The 221-nt window shown below is 43.9% G+C and overlaps 1 protein-coding gene across 1 annotated transcript; it reads left to right on the top strand.

Annotated features, from left to right (window-relative positions):
- Positions 1 to 6: 6 nt before the first annotated feature.
- On the top strand, positions 7 to 217 carry LOC116186702 (integumentary mucin C.1-like; the record flags this gene model as incomplete). The annotated part of the gene is made up of 1 exon (XM_031514875.1): positions 7 to 217. A coding segment is annotated over exon 1 (204 nt), but the record flags the coding sequence as incomplete, so codon positions are not given.
- Positions 218 to 221: the final 4 nt, after the last annotated feature.

Here is a 221-nt window from a genome sequence, read left to right as displayed (position 1 = left end):
TACCACAACACCTATGCCAGAAACTACAACGGAAAGTCCAACTCCGCCGACCACTACGACTGAAATTACTCCTACTACAACTGAAGAAACAACCTTAACTACGACAACGTCGCCAGAAACAACAATAATACCAACAACTACTACCACAACACCTATGACAGAAACTACAACGGAAAGTCCAACTCCGCCGACCACTACGACTACTGAAGAAACAACTTTCA

The sequence above is a fragment of the Apis dorsata genome, unplaced genomic scaffold (genome assembly GCF_000469605.1).
Source record: "Apis dorsata unplaced genomic scaffold, Apis dorsata 1.3 scaffold_49065, whole genome shotgun sequence".
NCBI classification, from domain to species: domain Eukaryota; kingdom Metazoa; phylum Arthropoda; class Insecta; order Hymenoptera; family Apidae; genus Apis; species Apis dorsata.
This window is presented reverse-complemented; position numbering and strand designations above follow the sequence as displayed.